Below are 16,687 nucleotides of genomic sequence, written 5' to 3' on the forward strand. Positions count from 1 at the left end.
AGTGGCCGAGATTAATTGAGGGCAGTAAGTGAGATGATTGCAAGAGTGGGAGTCCAGATGGGTTTGCTGAAAAGTGCATACTTTTCACACAACTGAATACTTCTTTTCTTCCTTCTGCTTTGTCAACAAACTAAGATATTTATACATTAAAATACAGTTCTGAAACTACATGGCATCAGAGAAAGACAATGAGAGAGAAGGTAAAAGAGGAAAGGAGGAAGAGTATGTGGAAAACACGGGTTGATACAGGGAAAGAGGAGATGAGAGGAAATGCTATATGTGGAGAAAGGTAGAATGGTTATTGGAGGGTTACCTAATAGAATAATAATATAATCGACTATACACGAGTTAAGCAGGTGTCTTCCTACTAAACCAAACACCTATCTGTAAATATTTTGATTTCATAATCTCTTAAATGTTGGGTGCCTCTCCCTCAAACTATGTAGTAGACTATTGATTATTCTGAAAAATCACATGAACATTTTAGTTTTGCATGCTATTTGCTTTAGAAAAACAGAATTATATTTGCTAGTAACATGAGAAATGGCTAAAAATCCTAAGATTCTTAGTTGTGGTTAGAGAAATATAATGAAAAACAAAATCTTCTGCCACTTCAGAAAACCTCTTTATGAAAGTAGAAAAGGGGAAAAATTTTTATTATGGAATAAACACTAAAGCAGAATGTGATGCACAAAATAGGCTAAGGAGATTGCCAAAATGGAAAGACAGAGCCAAGTAGCTGTCTTCTATCACACACATGTTCTCAAGAGTAACAACTAGCTCTCACCTGAACTTCATAGCACCATTAGCCATATAGTTCAGCCTAAATTTATGTGGTAGTTGGGGTAGCCACCTGTGTCTGCTGATTGTCTTAAAAAAGAAAGAAAATTTCTTATATATTATGACTGGAGGTAGGTTTGCAATTTGTAACCAGGCACCAGCTGAACTTAGGCTTTTACTTCCCAGGAACCTGGGAACTGGGGAAGTTATATTCCTCTGTGATGACATATCAAAGCGATAGTACCAGCCCCATGAGAAAACATTCTTGGGGTGATTATCTAGTCTTTAAAAATATTTATATACATTTCAGAGACATAGAGAAAGAAATCACAAGTTTTCTAAAGTAAACAATCTAAGCAAAAGTATGTAGGGAGAAAAGTCTCTTTTATTTGGAATATGGAGAATTAAACCACTTACTTTTATTTGCATTTGCTCTTACATATTCAAGTTTTATGTACAAATTATGTGCTTCATTGTCTATTCACTGATCAAAATTTATGTCTTTCACAACTTTACAAGAATATCATTATGACATTATTAATTCTAAAGTATTTCAATTTTATTGTAGAGATTAAAAAAAAATAAATGGCATGACAGAAAGCACATATACATCATGTAAGACAGTGTTTCTTCCCTTAAAAGTTGTTTTTGTTGGTGAATGTATTTACTAAATAAATATGAATTGAGTGTCCTCTATGGTTCAGGCACTGCTCTCCTCACCTGGGATACTTCAGTGAATTAAACAAGCAAAGAAACATTGTGTTTATGCAGCTTAAGACCTAGAAGAAGGATACAGTCAATAAACAAAAAACATTATAAGCAGTAAGCCTGTTATATTACAAGGTGATAAAATCTGTGTCATAAAATAGAGTAATATTAAATATAATGGTAATTGGGAGTATAATGGTAGGCGTGAAGTTGCAGTTTCAGCTTGTCAGAGTGTGCCTCATTGAGATGAAATTTAAGCTGACACTTGAAGGAGGCTAATTCCACAATTAATGTATGAGTACATGGCTACATCTTTGCAGGAATATAGAAAAGAGAGTCAGATACGTTGTTTTAATTTTGTCAGTTATAAGGAACAACAGCCAAGGACAGTGTTGTTCAACATAGCAGAATATTTTGCTGTGTTCTCTTGCCTTGCTATCTATAAGAGAATACCAGAGGCTGGGTAATTTATGAAGAGAGGGGGTTATCCACCTCCTGTATTTGAAGGCTGGATAAGAAGCATGGCACCAGCCTTTACTTCTGGTGAGGGCCTCTTGCCGCTTCAACTCATGGCAAAGGCCAAGAGCAGCTAGCCTGTGCAGAGATCACACCATGAGAGAGGAAGAAAGAGAGAGAGGAACGAGAGGGAATGACAGCTCTGTGGGAACTAACAGAGCGAGATTGCACTCATTACCAGGAGGACAACACCAAGCTATTCTCGAGGGTTTTGCCCACATGACCCAAGCACTTCCCAACAGGCCCTACCTCCATCACAGTGATCAAATTTCAACATGGGTTGTGGAGAGACAAATACCTAAACAATAGCAATGGAGAGAGGTGGGACGCTGGAACTTGGGGCTTAGGAATGGGGAAAGAAGCAGATTGGGGATTTTCTGCTCTGTCCAGGAAGACAGGAGTCTCTAGTACACATCAATTATTGAATTTCCACAGCTGAATTCTCCTCTTTTTGTTGAAGTCTTAGAACCATGACAAAAAGACATGGATAAGGTGTTTAAGTCAAGCAGTGGTATAAGTTGTTTAAGTGCTGCCAGAATAATAGGACTTACATAAAATAAAATGTGGCTTTTCATAGTGGCATAATCAGACCACTTTTATAGTCTGTGCCAACTGCTGTTTTCAAATAAAATCTTCTGTAATTTCCGTAGATGGCTTCTTTTAGGGTAGTTAATTCTCTGGTGACTCAGATAGAAAAAAGCCACTCTTTAGCTTGGAATTTGGTGCTCCAGGAGAGGCTGAAGACAAGTCCAGAGGACGCACATGGTCCCAAGGACATGGCGGCTGTGGGCGTGGCCTAGAGTGCACACATGGTCCAACAACATGGCAACCGCAGGTTCCCCAGCAGGGGCATAGCAAACTTTCTTCTCCAGCAGGAGGCAGGCACAAAGGCACTCAAATGGGCAGGGCAGCTGCAGCAGCCCAGCCTGCTTCTTTAAATTGTGTGCTCTAATGGCCCCTCCCTAGAAGTTTTATAAATTGGCCTGCGAATTAGACCTTTGCTGAAAACATTGGTACCCATCTCCTAAGCCTCATGAGCCTCGTCAAAGCACATTGGTAGAACCACTCATCCCAACAGCTTCCTTTCGTTCCATGCCCCTGTGGTAGTCACTGAAGGGCATAAGAGGCCGTGGGCTTAAGCCCATAATGCTGGTAGGTCCTAATTAAAATCCAGTTCATGGCGAGCCCTCTAATAAAATAGAGCACGCATCCTGGGCACACAAAATTTCGGGGTACTGACTGAAAAACATTTCATTTCAGTACCCATTTTGCTTGGGGAATGCCTCAGGTCAAAGCGGCTGTAATTTTTTTAACTGGGGATGCAGGCTTGCCTTGTGTTCTATTTCAAATAGGTGCTTCTGTTCTAAGCTCAAGTCCCCATTAAAATGTATACTGAAAAATTGAGACCAGTTTAACACACAAGTCTTAAAAAAAGCGGCTCATCTTTCTCTGCTGAACAGAGTAGCCAAAATACCCCCTGCCGAGTGGAAAAACCTGGCCTCCAAAGGGAAGTATAAATTATAACACCATTCTACAATTGTAAAAGTAAAAGCAAGTAGTTTAAGGTCCCCTATGTGCAACTGTTCTTTTCCCTAAGGAATAAGCCTTAGCTCTGTCAGGCTTGTGCCCCTTACCCTATTCAGCCCTCCTCAGGACTACCTCCACCTGTGGATCTCCCTGCGGCAACTACCTCCACCAATGCCAACCAGGGCTCCTCAGCTCCCGTACCCCAACAGGAGCCAGGGAGGGCCAAGACAGCCAGGGCATCTCAGGCTACCCGGATGCCCAAACTCTGCCCCCTACAGGCAGTGAGAGGAGAATTTGGCCCAATAAAGGTGAATACCCCCTTCTCACTTTCTAACTTAAAACAAAATAAGCAGACTTAGGAAAGTTTTCAAATAACCCCAACAAGTATATAAACATTCTTCAGGGCCTAAGTCAGTCCTTCAAATTAAACTGGAGGAATGTCATGCTTTTGCTTAATCAAACCCTAGCCAGTAATGAAAAAAAGGCTGCTCTAGCAGTCGCTCAAAAGTTTAGGGACACTTGGTACTTTAGTCAGGTACGTAACCTAAAAACACCAGAGGATAAGAACAAATATCCCACAGGTACACAGGCAGTCCCTTCCATGGACGCTCGCTGGAATCCAGATTCAAAACGGGGCCAGGGCTGTAAGTGTTTCCTAACCTGTATACTTAAGGGATTAAAGCAAACTAGGAAAAAGCCAATAAACTATGCAATGTTATCCACCATAACTCAAGGAAAGGAAAAAAACCCAACAGCTTTCCTTGAGCGATTGCAAAAAGCTTTAAAAGAGTACACTCCCCTGTCACCATACTCTATTAAGGGTCAGTTAATACTAAAAAACAGGTTTATTTCTGAGTCAGCAGCAAATATCAAGAGAAAGCTTCAGAAGCTAGCTTTAAGAGCAGAACAGAGTCTAGAATCACTGCTAAACCAGGCCAACTCAGTGTTTTATAATAAAAACCAAAAGGAACAGGCTAAAAAAAAAAAAAAAAAACAGGAAAAATCAGAGAAAGGCTGCTGCCTTAAGTTATAGACTTCAGGCAAGCAAACACCAGGGGCTCAAATAAGGGAAAGGCTCACTTTAGCCACCAGTCTAGCAAAACTTGTTACCAGTGCGGTCTAAAGGGACATGTTATCAAAAACTGTCCCCAGAGGAATAAACCACCACCTCATCCATGCCCGCTATGCCAAAGAAATCACTAAAAAGCACACAGTCCCTAGGAACCAAGGTCCCCTGTGCCTAAGGTGTCTAACCAAATAACCCAATGGCAAAACTGAGGATGCCTAAAACAATTACCAGCATAAGCCATCACCCTCACAAAGCCCCAGGTTAAAGCTAGCCATAAAGGTCCCAAAAGTCAATCTTCTCCTAGGCGCCAGAACAGCCTTCTCAGTATTTCTCTCCTGCCCTAAAAACAGTGCTAGTATTAAAAAAGTTACTACCTCTATTCAGTTACTATAAGCTATCTCAAAAGTTAATTAGTAACAAAGACAGGTTGCTAATTCTCTCTGCAAAGGGCACCTCTCTCTGCAAACCAGCTTAACTTTTTAGCTGTTGTAGCTTTAAAAATAGAAGAGCCCTAAATCTGCTAACAACAGAAAGAAGAAAAACCTGTTTCTAGGAAAAATGCTGCTATTTTGTAAACCAGTTTCGTGTTATTTTAAATATAAAACTCAGAGATCAATCAAAAACAGGCCTAGAAACCTTCAAAGACCTAGCTCTGCTCTCTGCTAGGCTCATTTATAACTCTAAGCCTCTCATCTTTAACCACCTGGTCTTATTCATTTCTTGTAAAACCATAAGGTCACAGTTAATCCTGCTGCTAGAACCCTGAATGTCCTTAGCTCGTAAGCTTTATCGTAAACCTGTAAATCAACCTGCACCCCTAAAAGGCTCCCCTCTGGAAGAAACCTCCACTGCAGGGCCCCTTCTACGCCCCATTTCAGCAGGAAGTAGTTAAAGAAGATCAATGCCCCAATTCCAACAGAAGTTAAATTTTCCTGTTCAGAAAGGGGAATGAGGGAAGGTGGTCTCTTTCTGGGTCCATGAAGGGGTGTAGCTTTAAAGGCAAGAATCTTCCAGCTCCATGCCCCCCTCCCATCTCTCTCCATCCTGGAGATTCAGCAGTTTATGTTTGAATTTCGCGGGCACGGGAAGAAACTAAAAATCAGTCACTCCAGCGGAAGTTCTAAGGAACTCCTTTCATTGGCCCAGGGTCTTAGAGAAGGTGGGCGTTTCTCCCAGGATAAAAGTTCGTGCTCCGTCACCTGCGCCAGATTTTCCAGCTTTCTCGAATCCCTTTCCACACAGTGGGAGCTCCCTCTGTGATCTCTCCTCTGGAATCCCCTTCCACACTCTTCTTAGAAGCCTTTCTCCTCTTCTCTTTTCCTTCTGTTTTCTCTACCTAAATAAAATCACCTTCCTGCAACACTTTTTGGGTCCGATATTCACTTTACGAGCATACGGTCCACCTGCAGTGGCCCCACCGCTTACTCCTTAAGAGGCTGGAGGCCAAAAACCCACAACAATCACCGGCATGTGAGAAAAACCTGGTTCCAAGATGGCCTTTACAGTTTCTGCTGGCAGTGCTGTTTTCAAATACAATCTTTTGTTATTTGCTGTGTAAGTGGCTTCTCTTCTGGGAGTTCATCCCCTGGTGCCTCAGACAGAAAAAAGCCACTCTTTAGCTTAGAATTTGGTTTTTCAGGAGAGGCTGGAGACAAGTCCAGACAACGTCGAGATACTGCACGTACAAAGTCAGAAGACACCCTGGCAGGTACTGTTATTGTTACAATATACTTACCTAGCAAGTGTTTTTTTTTTTTTTTTTTAAATAATATGATACCGTTTGTTTATTGAAGACAGAGCCTTAATAGAAATGTGAAGACCCTATAGGCATAATGCTAGTGCCAATGAGAGTGCTAAATTTTTTCTTTAGAGAATTGTGGCAAAGCAGTTCACATTAATTATTGTCCTGGTAATATTTATTTTTATGTTATCTTTATATGTAGTATATTTATTGTTATTATAATATATTTCAGTGTATAAATCAATAAAGTGCTTCCTGAACCCAAATATAGTGTAGGATCTCTCCAATCACATTTCTGTCATCTACCACCATTCATTTTCTACATTAGGATTCTCTCTTTACATTGCAATAAACAATAATATAAAGCTAAACAGTATTATAAAGCACAGTTTCTAAAAAGTTCGTGGCCTACAATTTTTTGGGGATGAAAAAATTTAAATATCTTTAGGTGTGGTATTTCATCTCTTGTTGTATATGCCTGTTCTCATGCTGCTGTGAAGAAATACCCGAGACTGGGTAATTTATAAAGAAAAGAGGCTTAATTGACTCACAGTTCTGCATGGCTGAGGAGGCCTCAGGAAAGTTATGGCAGAAGAGGAGACAAACACATCCTTCTTCATATGACAGCGGGAGAGAGAAGAATGACAGCCCCGGAGTAAAGGGAGAAGCCCCTTATGAAATCACCAGATCTTGAGAAAGTACTCATTATCACAAGAATAGCATGGGGGAAACCCCACCCTTAATTCAATCACCTCCCACCAGGTCCCTCCCACCACACGTGGGGACTATGGGAACTGCATTTCACCTTGAGATTTGGGTGGTGACACAGCCAAACCATATCACTTGTTTAAAATATTTCTTCTCTCCTGCCAATTCAAACTTTTTCTGTATTTTCTTGGTCTCTGAAATCTGTATGGTTTGTACCTCTGCAAAAAAGCCAAAGAAGGAAGTCCAATGAAATAAATCATTTCAATTCTTATATGCAAATTTAATATTTGAGTTCATGTATTGAAAAAGCAGTAACAGCTTTGGGTGTAGGGGTGTGGTTATAATATCTTCAGGCAGGATATAAAATTTTGTATCTTTCAATGAGGTTGATATTTTATCCACATTCACCATGTAGTCCTCATTTAATAGTAAAATATATTTTCTTTAAGGAAACTTTGTTTTAGAAGTGTTAATTTGTTTAACCAAGGGCAGGCCAAGGGCATACTCAGGGTCAAGAATATAAATGTAGGTATATACATAATTAAAAGTTATAAATAAAAGAAGAAAATAGTACATAAAATATCTTTTTGTTTATACCTTGACAACAGTACATTTGTGACAACCTGGAAGGCATGTTCCAATGTAGATTTTTCATGTTTCTTGGAATTCAATGCTGGAATGTTTGGACCTTGACCTAGGCAAGGTCCCTACAGCCCCGCTCCTTCTATCTCCAGCTTAGCCCCATGCTGGGAGGTATGCCCCAGCTTTACTATCTCAGTCCGTCTTCTTCCACACACTGGCCATCCTCTGTCCATCCTTCAGACCCAGGGTTTCAATCATTGTAATGTGGTCTCACCTGGAGAAGAAGGTCTTGGAAAGATGCCCATGTAGGCCCAGATCACAGGTTTGGCTGTAGTCTTGGGGACTTAGAAAATGGTCCAGCAGTGGGGTAAGGGATGACACAGGCTCTAGGTAAGTATTGCTTTTTCACCCTCAGCCTGTAGTCTCTGCTCTCTGAGGAGTGCCATGACCCAAGGAAGGCCAGAGTGAGACTTGCATAGATCAGATGAGGAACTTCCAAAATGTGTGGATTAGATGATTAAGTCCACCAGTGGCATATATTGTTTCAAGTGCTGCTAGGATAATGGGAATTATACAGAATAAAATGGGGCTTTTCATGGTTTCATAATCAGATGACTTTATATTCTGTGCTAATAATGCTGTTTTCAAATAAAATCTTGTGTCATTTGCTGTAGGTGGCTTTTCTTACGGTAGTTCATCCTCTGGTGACTCAGACAGGAAAAAGCCACACTTTAGCTTAGAAATTGGTGCTCAAGGTGAGGCTGAAGACAAGTCCAGAGACCGTTGGGATGCTGGAAGTTCACAGTCAGAAGACACCCCAGCAGGTACTGTTGCAGAAAAACACATGTACTTAGCAAGCAAGTGCTGTTTGTTTTCATTTTGGATAATCTGAAAATCTATGTTTTCTTAAAGACAAAGCCTGCATAGAAATAGTGGGAACCCTAAAGACACTAATTTCAGAGCCGACTAGAGTGATAAATTCTGTCTTTAGAGAATTGTGGCAAAGAAGTTTACATTAAATTATTGTCCTGATAATCTTTATTTTTAATGCTATCTTTGTAATTAGAATCTTTATTATTATGACATATTTCAGTCTATGAATTAATAATTTAAAATGCCTCCTGGATCCAAATGTAGTGTAGGGTTTCTCTATTCATGTTTCTGTAATCTAGCCACCATTCATTTTCTACACTAGGATTCTCTCTCTCTCTCTCTCTTTTTTTTTTTTTTTGAGATGGAGCATCACTATGTTGCCTAGGCTGGAGTGCAGTGGCTCAATCTCAGTTCACTGCAACATTTGCCTCCTGGGTTCAGGAGATTCTCCTCCCTCGGCCTCCTGAGTAGCTGGGTTTACAGGTGTGTGCCACCACACCCATCTAATTTTTGTATTTTTAGTAGAGACGGAGTTTCACCATGTTGATCAGGCTGGTCTCAAACTCCTAACCTCGTGATCTACCCACCAAAGTCTCCCAAAGTGCCAGGATTACAGGCATGAGCCACCGCACCTGGCCAGATTCTCTCTTTAAATTACACACTCAGTTTACTAAAGGGTAGCATAAAGCTGAGCTTCTGAACAGTGCATAGACTGCAGGTTTTTTTTTTTTTAAGGAAAAAATTTAAATGTCTTTAAGTGAGGCATTTAATCTCTTGTTTGACATATCTTTCCCTGCTGGCCTATTTAAACTTTCACTGTACTTGCCAGGTCTCTGCAACCTGTAGGATTTATACTTCTACATGAGAAAGAAACAGGTTCAGTGAAATAAATAACTTTAGTATTTCATATGAAAATTTAGTATTTGAGTCCGTGTAATAAAAAGGCAGAAATAGCTTTGGATGTAGGGGCGTGGTTGTAATATCTTTAGGTAGGACATAAAATTTTATCTCTTTTCATGAGTTTGGTAATATTTTATCCTCATACAGTACGCAGGGCCCATTTAATAGTGAAATAAACTTTGTTTAAAGAAACTTTGTTTTAGAAATGTTAATCTGGTTAGCTAACGACAGGCCAAGGGCACAGTCAGGGTCAAGAGTATAAATGCAGGTGTATGCGTAATTAAAAGTTACCAATAAAGGAACACAATACTATGGAAAATGCGTTTCTCTTTCTACTTTGACAAAAGTACACTTATGACAACCTCGAAGGCAGAATCCAACACAGAATTTTCAGGTTTATCGGAATTCAATGCAAGATCAGTGTTGACAGTGCCCTAGCTAAGGTTCCCATAGTCATGCTGCTTCTGTCTCTACTTATTCCCATACTGGGAGGGACATCACAGCTATTCCGTCTCTGTCCATCTCCTTCTGCACACTGTCCGTGCCTTATCAATTCCCTCAGGCTGAGGGGATCATATTTGCAACGTGGTCTCACCTAGAGAGGAGGGTCTTAGGAAACATGCCCATGCATGGCCATGTACTAGACTAGGGACTGCAGCCCTGAGCCCTAGAATATGATCCAGAAAGGAAGACGGGGATAGCACAGCCTCTGGGCAGGGAGGCATAATCCCTTCGCTCTTGGCCTGTATTCTGTGTTCTCTGAGGAGCGCTGTGACCCCAGGAAGGCCAGAGGAAGATGTGGGTAGGTTAGGACAAGAATCCCTGTTCGCTGAGTGCAAGAGAGCTACTATCCAAGGCTACTGATTGCAAATGGGGGAACTCAGATGGGTTTGAATTAAGAGTTTATACTTTCGCTCTGACTGAGTACAGCTTTGCTTCCTTCTGCTTTGCCATCAGACTAAGATATTTATATATTAAGGTGCAGCTCTGAAACTACATGACATTGAAAAAGACAATGAGAAAGATGGTAAAAGAGAAAAAGAGGAAGAGTATATAGTGACAAAGGGTAGATAGATGGGAAGAGGAGGAAAAGAGGGGAAATACTGTATATAGGAAGAGTAGTACAGGTAATCGTGGTTGGAGGGTTAGGTAATAAAGCAATAATTTACATTGGCTGTATACAATTTAAACATTGTTTTAGTCCTAAAACAAACACCTACATGCAAAATTTCAAAATCTCTTAAAAGTTGAATGCTTTTCCCTAATACTACATAACGGATTATTATTTTGACTCTTCTCATAATCAGAGACATTTTATTTTTAATATTTGCTTAGAAGAGTAGAGGTGTACTTGCTAGAAACATGGAAAATGGCAAAGAATTCCGAGAGTGGTTGTTGGGAAATGTATTTAAAAACAATCTCCTGCCACTTCTGAAAACCTGTCCTGACAGGCATCTTGCTACAAAGATTGCAGGCACACAGAAATCTTTCTCTTTTATAAAACAAGCAGATAAACCCCATTACATATAAGATGTGAAGATAAGCAATAACTAGTTATCGAGTGGACTTGACAGCACCATTAGCCACAGAGTTCATCCTACATTTACATGGTAGTTGGGGTAGCCACCTGTGTTTGCTGATTGCTTGTAAAAGAAAAAATAAGTTTCTTGTATATTATGACTGGAGGTAGGTTTGTACTTTGTAGCCAAGTACCAGCTGAAGTTAGGCCCCTACTTCCTAAGAGTTTAGGAGATAAAGAACCATCATCCTTCATGACTACATTTCAAAGTATTGGCTCCCAGCCCCTTGAAGAAACATTCTTGGGGTGCTTATTTAGTCTTTAAAAAGATCTATATACATTTCAGAGAACTAGAGAAAGTATTCATAAGTTTTCTGGAGGAAATGATCAAAGAAAAAGTATTTGTGGAGGGAGAAGTCTCTTTCCTTATTTTAATAGGGAAAATTAAATCACTTACTTTATTTGTATTTATGCTTACATAGTCTTCAAGTATTACTTACAAATAATTCATTTTTTTATTTGATGAACAAAATGTATGTCTTTGACAACTCTACAGGAATATCACAGTTATTAAGATGTTATTAAATATGAAGTATTTAAATTTTATGTAGAGATTTCAAAAAATATACAAACGGCATAATAGAAAGCATATACACTTTGTGTAGCAAAATATTTATTACCTTAAGAAGTGGTCTTTGTTGGTGACTGCATTTATTAAATAAATACTGAGTGCCCTCTATTGTTGAGGAAGGTCTGGATACCTGAAATCCCTCGCTCAACAGAACAGGCAAAGAAACCTTGAGTTTATGTAGCTTAAAATGTAGAAGGATACAGTCAATACTCGATAAACATTATAGACAGCGATAAAAGGTGTATCACAAGGTGATATATTTTACCTTGTATATTACAAGGTGATAAATTCTGTGGGATAAAATAGAGTAATAGAATGGTAATTGGAAGGGTAACAGTGGAGTGGGATTGCAATTTTAAGTTGTCAGAGTGTGCCTCATTGAGGTGAAACTTGAGGTGAATGCTACGATTAATTCATAAGTAAATGCTTACATGCGTTCTTCCTTGCAGAAATACATAAAAGAGAATCAGGCATGTTATCTTAATTTTATCAGCTATAAGGAACAGTAGCCGAGGACCATGTGGATTTAACACGGCAGAAAAGTTTGATTCGGGAAAGCGTGATGCTGGAACTTGGGGCTTAGGAATGGGGAAGAAAGCAGACTGAGGAGCTTCTGCTCTGTCCAGGAGAAGAGTTTCTAGTACACATCAATTATTGAATCTTCATAGCTCGATTCTCTTCTTTTTCTTGAAGTTTCAGAACCATGACCAAAAACTACAGATAAGGTGATTAAGTCAACCAGGGGTGTATGTTGTTCCAAGCGTTGTCAGGATAATGAGACTTCACAAAACAAAACGTGGCCATTCGTAGTATCATAATTAGACTAATATAACTCTGTTATTGTTTTATTACCTAATCCTCCAAGTACTCTTTTTTTAGTCTGTGCTAGCAATGTTATTTTCAAATAAATGTTTTCTTTCTTCACTGTAGGTGGCTTTTTTTATGGTAGTTCATCCTCTGGTGACTCAGACAGAAAAAAGCCACTCTTTAGCTTTGAATTTGGTGCTTCCGGAGAGGCTGAAGACAAGTCCAGAGAACCTCGGGATGCTGAAAGTTTAAGGTCAGAAGACACTCCAGCAGGTACTGTTACAGAAAAAATATCGACCTAGCAAGCAAGTGCATTTCGTTTTCATTTAGGATAATCTGATAATCTTTGGTTTGTTTGTAGCACATGTCTTTAATAGTAATAGGTACTCTAAAGGCCCTGACTCCAGGGCCAATGAGAGTGCTAAATTCTGTCTTTAGAGAATTTTGGCAAAGATGTGTACATTAGATTAATTTTTTTCCTGATAATTGTTTTCCTGTGCACTCTTCATATTTGGTACTATTATTCTAATGATGAGTTATTTTTCTGACACTTTTACTGTATAAGTTAATAATTAAAAATGCTTCCTGGGCACAAATGTAGTATAGATTCTCTTTGCTCTTTTTTCTATATCTAACCAACTGATTTTCTGTATCAGAATTCCCTATTAAAATTACATATCCAGTTTGCTGAGTGATATGATAAGAAAGAGTTCCTAAACAGTTTGTGGCCTGCAATTTTGTTTTTTGGGGGAAAAATTTTGAATTTCTTTATGTGAGGTGTGGCCTTGCTAGTTCGATACATGCTTTTTTTTTTTTTTTTTTTTTTTTTTTTTTTTTTTTTTTTTTTTTTTTGAGATGGAGTCTCGCTCTGTCACCAGGCTAAAGTGCAGTGGTGGGATCTGTGCTCACTGAAACCTCCATATCCTGGGTTCAAGCGATTCTTCTGCCTCAACCTCCCGAGTGGCTGGGACTACAGGTGTGCGCCACCACACCTAGCTAATTTTTGTATTTTTAGTAGAGACGGGATTTCACCAGGTTGGCCAGGATGTTCTCCACCTCTTGATTTCATGGTCCGCCAGCCTTGGCCTCCCAAAGTGCCGGGATTACAGGTGTGAGCCACCGCGCCTGGCCTCAATACATTTTTTCCTACTGTTCTACTCCAGCTTTTACTGTGCTTGCCTGGTCACTGAAATCTCTATGGTCTGTAACACTACAAAATGGGAAGGAAGCAGTCTCAGTGAGGAAAATAAGTTCTATATTTTACATTAAAATTTAATAGTTTTGTCTAGGAGGTGAAAAGGCAGAAACAACTTTGGATATAATATCGTCATGAAGGACACAACATTTTCTACCTCCCACTCACCTGTCTTGGGACTGACAAACTCAGTAGAGCTAAGGAGTTAAGGCAGATCCCTTCACTCTTGTTTATATTAGGTGTTAGTCGTTTTCTCATGTTCTGTAGAACACAATAGAAGTTTACTGTCAGTGGCCTCAAAGCTTTGCATTTCTTATGAAATTCTTTCACATCTCATGGTCAATTGGTTGCCATTCTTACTCCTGATTCTACTATGTAGAATTATATTTAGAAAGATATGGAATAAGGGAGATCAAGGAATATATCAGAAACTAAAATGTGACTCTGCTTCGAGCAGTCTGTAGGAGATTAATTTCTTGTATTGTATGAATGAATACAACTTTTCTGTGGTAATGTTTGTACTTTTGTATGGTAGATGAAACCAGTTCAGCAGGTGGTACTGTTTGGTGGTACTGCTTCAAATCAAAATGAAATTGGTAGGGGTCCCTGATCAAAATGGATTAGGTGTACATGCAATAAATGGATTAGCTGACTCTGATTCTGCTGCCAGGGAAACAGGTATTCTATGTTGTTGATTAGTTTATGCTTTTGTCAGAATAATCAATTAATTGATTTAATTTACAAAGCAGGAGTTGGTGGTGTTTTTGACAAATACAGATTTAATATTAAAGGAATTCATGAGAAAAATTTGTTAACTTTCTGGTTCATAAAGGATCTGTATTAACTTCAACAGAAATCAGCAATTAAACACTTTAGTGAAGAAGCAAGTAGGTTTGAGGCTTTTATTGAAGGAGCTTAGAGCTGGGAAGAAGAGACCCAGTTACTATCCCCAGTCTTTCACACTAACCTTTGGGAAAACCATTTAACTTCTCTTATTCCCGAGTTTTGTCACCTGGAACAGGTAAATTTTGGGCTTTTGTGGTTGAATGACATCTACAATGTTAACTTTTAAAATCCCATTATTAATATTTGACCTAGTTTTCTTGAAAAACAAGGCTGGAGAAAATAAATTTGCAAAAGTGTGGAAAAATAGCATTTTATATTCAGAAACTAGGGCCAATGAGGGAAGTGAGTGTCAAGAAAACATAGTAACTCTAGGTATTTTTGACTTAGAGCAATTTGCCCTAAGACATGGACACTGGTAGAAACAGGAAGAACAAGGAGTTCGCTGGTGATAAATCCACGGACCTTCGTACTCATGTCAGTGACTCAGGAATTCTGATTCAGAGACTATTAATGCAAATAGGAATAATTGTTATTCTTTGTTTATTATTCCTGATAACACTTTAATTTTTCATTAGTCGGGAATGTTTTGCCTTTTGATTTTGGAGTTGGTAGTGAAAAGAAGAGTGAACTGGAATTTGGCTTGGTAATTCTGGCTTGGTGAAGTTGGTGTCAGAGGTCTTCAACAAAGGCTTTGGTGAAAATGAAGTAGAGAACACTGGAAATCAAGTTCCAGTGATCTATATATTACAATTCAGGTTTTTGCCTCAAAATAAAGAACCATAAAATGTGTTAAAATATTCCCTTGGTGACAATGATTTTTTTCTTTCTTTCTTTCATTTTTTTCAGCAGATAGCACCAACACAAGACTTGGTGCTGGTTTTAGTAGCAGTGGTGCCTCTCTGAATGTGGGATTTGGTTTGGGGACCTCTGATGAAAAGAGATTGGAAGTCGGTAGAGCTGATGGGAGTGAAACTAGAGGCAGTGGACCTGCTGGGGGTGAAACCATAGTCTTTGGATCTGATGCAGGTAGCTCAGGTATTCCAACTAAGGCTCATTCCTAAACATTTAAGATTATTTCAATTAATTAATTAGTTAAAATACTTTTAATACTTAACAACAAAGAGGTTACTTAATATTAACTTTAGTAATATTTTGATTTTTCCGTTAGTTGGAACTGTTTCTTCTGGTTTGAAACTTGCAGCAGGGAAAGGTGATGCTGCATTTAGTTTTGAAGTTTCTGATTCGAGTTCATTTGGTGACAGTGGCATTATTAGCAAAACAGTTGAAGGAGATCAAATGAGTAGTTCTGGAGGATCTATTTCCGTTGATTTAAGTATTAATGTCTGACTTTTGTGCATAAAAACATTTGAATCATATGTTTTTAATACATCGTGACATTTATTTTATATTCTGCAGGTGATACCAGTTTAAGAAGTGAGAATCAATTTGTTGGTGGTGGCTCTCGAAATCTGATATCCAATTTATGGGATTCTGGCCAAAAGGGATTTGGAATCAAGGAAATTGGAGGGAATGGAGTGAGTGGCAGTGTATCTGCTGAGGCTGGATCCAAAGGTGTTGGATCTGATGCCAGTAGCTCAGGTATTTTAGCCAGTTTCCGTTCCTGAGATATACAACTGAATTCCAAATATGAATTTATTTAAAATATTTTGATTTTTCTATTAGTGGGAATGCTTGAGTCTCTTGAATTTGGACTTGGAGGAGAAAAAGTTAGAGCTGGATTTGATTTTAGGTATTCTGATTCAGGGAAATTTGGTGATAATGACCTTAGTGAAAATGGAATAAAAGTTACTCCAGCACCTAGTTCCAGTGGCTTAGGTATTGTTATTTAATGTCTTTGCATAAAAATTTGAATAATAAACTTATTGAAATGCATTCTATGATAATCATTTTCTATCATGTAATTGGTACCAGTCCGATAAAAAGGGATAATTTTTTTTGTGATATATCAAAAAATTTAGGCTTTGATTCAGTGAAATTTGGTCAAAAGGGATTTGAAAGAAATGGATCTGGTTGGAATGAGCAGAGCAGCAGTGGGTCTGATGTCAGTGGCTCAGGTGCTTTAGTCCTGGACTCTGCTCTGGTGAAATCTAAAATGATTTCAACCTTTCATCCATTATTTTATTAACATTTTATTTCTTCACCAGTGGGAAAGTCCTAGTTATTTGAATTGGGACTTGGAGAAATGAAGGTTGGAGCTGAATTTGACTTTAGAGACTCTGGTTTAAATCAATCTGGTGACAATGGCAACAGTAGTAAAAATTTTG

The 16,687-nt window shown here is 38.8% G+C and overlaps 1 protein-coding gene across 1 annotated transcript in view; it reads left to right on the forward strand.

Annotated features, from left to right (window-relative positions):
- The window catches only part of MUC19 (mucin 19, oligomeric), a 172,981-nt gene that overhangs the window by 16,244 nt on the left and 140,050 nt on the right, over positions 1-16,687 (forward strand). The window contains exons 4-9 of the mRNA XM_032248461.1: positions 6,240-6,308; positions 8,306-8,455; positions 12,485-12,634; positions 15,252-15,437; positions 15,571-15,735; positions 15,819-16,001. Of these exons, the coding sequence (XP_032104352.1) occupies positions 6,240-6,308; positions 8,306-8,455; positions 12,485-12,634; positions 15,252-15,437; positions 15,571-15,735; positions 15,819-16,001 (903 nt within the window). The remainder of the gene's footprint in view (positions 1-6,239; positions 6,309-8,305; positions 8,456-12,484; positions 12,635-15,251; positions 15,438-15,570; positions 15,736-15,818; positions 16,002-16,687) is intronic.

The sequence above is a fragment of the Sapajus apella genome, unplaced genomic scaffold (assembly GCF_009761245.1).
Source record: "Sapajus apella isolate SASKATOON/1434 unplaced genomic scaffold, GSC_monkey_1.0 scaffold66, whole genome shotgun sequence".
In the NCBI taxonomy this organism is placed as follows: Eukaryota; Metazoa; Chordata; class Mammalia; order Primates; family Cebidae; genus Sapajus; species Sapajus apella.